This window comes from Papaver somniferum, chromosome 9 (genome assembly GCF_003573695.1).
Source record: "Papaver somniferum cultivar HN1 chromosome 9, ASM357369v1, whole genome shotgun sequence".
Classification (NCBI taxonomy): Eukaryota; Viridiplantae; Streptophyta; class Magnoliopsida; order Ranunculales; family Papaveraceae; genus Papaver; species Papaver somniferum.
In genome coordinates, this window is record NC_039366.1 from 75171247 (window position 1) to 75174416 (window position 3170).

The window sequence follows — 3170 nt, forward strand, 5'->3', positions numbered from 1 at the left end:
GTGTGTGTTCAATCTGGACTAGGTCCCGGGGTTTTTCTGCATTTGCGGTTTCCTCGTTAACAAAACTTCTGGTGTCTGTGTTATTTCTTTTCCGCATTATATTTTGTTATATAATTGAAATATCACAGGTTGATTGATCCTTGAACATTGGTCTTTGGTACCGTTCAAGTGATTTCTCTTGTATTCAATTAGACTCACAGATTTCTATTTGCTTGAGTAAGTATTGAATCGAGAAAGTGAGATATAACTCTTTGATATACTTTTATCAAGATTGAGTCTTACTTTCTAGTTGATTCTCTTAAAAGTATATTGGATTTAGTCCATACAAATTGCTAAGCGAAATATTGGGTGAGGTTGTTGTACCCCCACTTTTTCACAACTTGCGAGAAAATTCTAGTTTCCCGCATTTACTGTACATATCTATCAGTGAATTCATCACCGAGACCTCGAAACCAAACCCATTTTTATTTATCATGCAGTGAAGTTCGCTTCCTTTTCTTATATCCACTAGTATAGCACGCATGCGCGATGCGCCTGCCGGTACATTCGTTTTGTAATTTTGTTGTCTTCGTGCAATAACCGACGGTCAAAGTCAACACTCGGTCAATGATCAATGCCAAGTGGTGAAAACTCATTTCGTGTTAATGTGCAAAAGTAATCACGACTAAACTTGAATTTTTCAATCATAAATGTCCTTTACCATCAAGAATGTGAATTCGTAACTCGTATTTTTCTAAGACATAAAGACTTCTTTATACACAACATTTTTCGTGTATGTTCCCTTCTTCTTTGCAATGGTGCCTTTAGTCACTAATACTTTCGTGTTGCTACTTGAGACTCCTCTCGAGAGAGAAACGTACAGTTGACCATGGCTGAACACATGCTCAAGAAAAAAAATACCAGTGTTTTCGATCGTTTTCCCCTGCACCTTTTGACTGTAAAGGCGAAACACAAACGGATCGGAAATTGTTTGCGTTTAAACTTGTATGGGAGATTCAGATTCTCAGGTGGCTCCAATGGCATCCTGTGAATAAAAACTCGTGTACCTATGTAATTCTCACTAATAATTACAACATAAATACAGTTTGGGAAGAACTCTTTGATTATTAACCTGATACCATTACATAGACCATTTTTTGCATCAACATTACGCAACAACATAATAGGCGCACCGTGTGATGGAAATCCCCCTAGGAGCAATGTTGTTCAAGTATTCTTGTTGGTAAAGACCATGAGTATCATCGTCCATAGAATCAAATGAGTAAAATATAACCTCTTTTCCAGGAAAGATGATAAGTACTCGGTCATTAAGATTCTCAACATACTCGTTCAATGGTGTGATCCATGCCCTATTGACCATGTAGTCTCTATCTCTGGCATTTTCTACCAAGTTTGGAAATGTTACATTTATAAGCTGAGACAAAGAAGTATCACTAACCCATGGTGACCATCTCTTCCGGAACCTTTATCATCTCATTAGCAACGCAAGGTTCATCCTCGTCACCAACACGAATCAAAAACTCAGAATAAGATGCATCCTTGGCTGCACGCATATTCTTCTTCAGATGCAAAACATGTACGTTTTCCCACAAATGTGACTTGTTAAGAGTGTAATGTAACTCAATATCATTTCGAATTATCCTCTTAAAAGTTAATTAAGTATCAGAGTTTAAAAAACATTAAGTACCGCCTATCAATATAAAACAATTTTTTTTATCTTAAACGGAAAAAAATGCAATGTACCTGCTAAGACATGCATCGATTGTCTGTCCCCTTGTACTCCTTGGAATCACTGGTAGTACCTGGCGGAAATCACCTCCCATGATTAGAATATTTCCACAAAATGGTTCAGCAATCCCAGTGATATCTCTCATCGTCCGATCAAATGCTTCCAAAGAGTAGTGATGCGCCATTGTATCTTCATCCCACATAAGGACGGTAGCATGCCTCAAAAGTTTAGCTTCATCAGTTTGCTTCTTCGTATGACACGTTAAAATTGATGTCGGTGTCGTCGGAAGCTGAAACCTTGAGTGTGATGTCCTCCCACCAGGTAGCATAGTAGTAGTAATTCCCGACGTGGCTGTTGCTAAAGCAATACCACCATTTTTCCTGAAAGTCGCCAGAATAGCACGATAAAGATATGTCTTCCCAGTACCTCCCGTACCATCTATGAAGAAGACTTTACTTTCCTTTCTCTCAATTTCTCCCATGATTGTATCGTAGGCCCTAGACTGGTCTTCATTCAACTTTTGGACAGAAGACAGTTCTTCGTCAGATATAAGAATCGACAACTCCTCTTGAATCAGACTCAAAATCTCAAAGTCCTCACCCAATATGCCAACAATCGGCGGTAGATCATACATGGATATATCTTTATCGTGCTGCTTAAGTATCAAATTCAACTCGCGAAGAAGACGATCTGATAAGAATGTCGAACTTGTATTGCTTGAACTCGAGTAATCCTCGACCATGCTGTTGAAAAATTCATCCCATAATTCTCTCACGCCCGTTGGATTACAAAAGTGCAAGATAGAGGCGAATTATCTTCTCAGAGCAGACGACATCTTTATTGTTGTTGCTTCATCCAAAGGCGCTCTCGCACTCTGATCATTCTCTAAGAGTCCCAGTTTTTTGGCAACTCTCTTGAATGTCCGACATCTCTCTCCATCAACAAACAATAGATCATCAAAAGAAGTCGGACCTCTAACTTGGTTCAGAATGTGTCTTAAGAACCACACCTCTCCTACATATGAAGGTACTGTATAAACCCTTCCTATCGCCTCCTGTGTACTCCTTCTCCACTCTTTAGTTTTTGTATCCCAACAGTAGCATTCTGGAAATTCACGGTATAACAACCCCCTCGCGCTAGGATTGCGAGCATTTGTCACAAAGAATTCCTTCAAAGTTGTTCTCAAATTCCTTTCATCGGGAAAAATTTCATCTAACGTTTGGTAATCATAGTACCTGACGCTATGTTGGTTGTGAAGGTGTATCTGTAATATCACTACCGAAGGATAGACCTTGTAAATAGGAAAGCTAAAGATCTTCCACATTTCCTCTTGAGCACAAACCCATCTTGCATTAATATACCTTGTTATCTCGTCATGGTCTTCTAGATGTACTCCAAAAGATACATAATCCAGACCCTTATACACATACTTGTAAAGATA

The 3170-nt window shown here is 38.9% G+C and overlaps 1 protein-coding gene across 1 annotated transcript; it reads right to left on the reverse strand.

Annotated features, from left to right (window-relative positions):
- Positions 1-1147: 1147 nt before the first annotated feature.
- LOC113312166 (ATP-dependent DNA helicase PIF1-like) lies at positions 1148-2471 on the reverse strand. The gene is made up of 3 exons (XM_026560920.1): positions 1803-2471; positions 1439-1643; positions 1148-1383 (listed from the first exon to the last, which is right to left on the reverse strand). Exons 1-3 carry the CDS (start codon positions 2469-2471, stop codon positions 1148-1150), a joined length of 1110 nt encoding a protein of 369 aa, XP_026416705.1.
- Between the last annotated feature and the right edge of the window lie 699 nt (positions 2472-3170).

Excerpts from the sequence above, each read along its gene's own strand:
- LOC113312166 (XM_026560920.1), bottom strand. The coding sequence starts at position 2,471 with ATGGTCGAGGATTACTCGAGTTCAAGCAATACAAGTTCGACATTCTTA. Across the intron at positions 1,644-1,802 it reads TGGGAGGTGATTTCCGCCAG|AGGATAATTCGAAATGATAT; the intron begins GTACTACCAGTG and ends TTAACTTTTAAG. Across the intron at positions 1,384-1,438 it reads GGAAGAGATGGTCACCATGG|AAAATGCCAGAGATAGAGAC; the intron begins GTTAGTGATACT and ends CAAACTTGGTAG.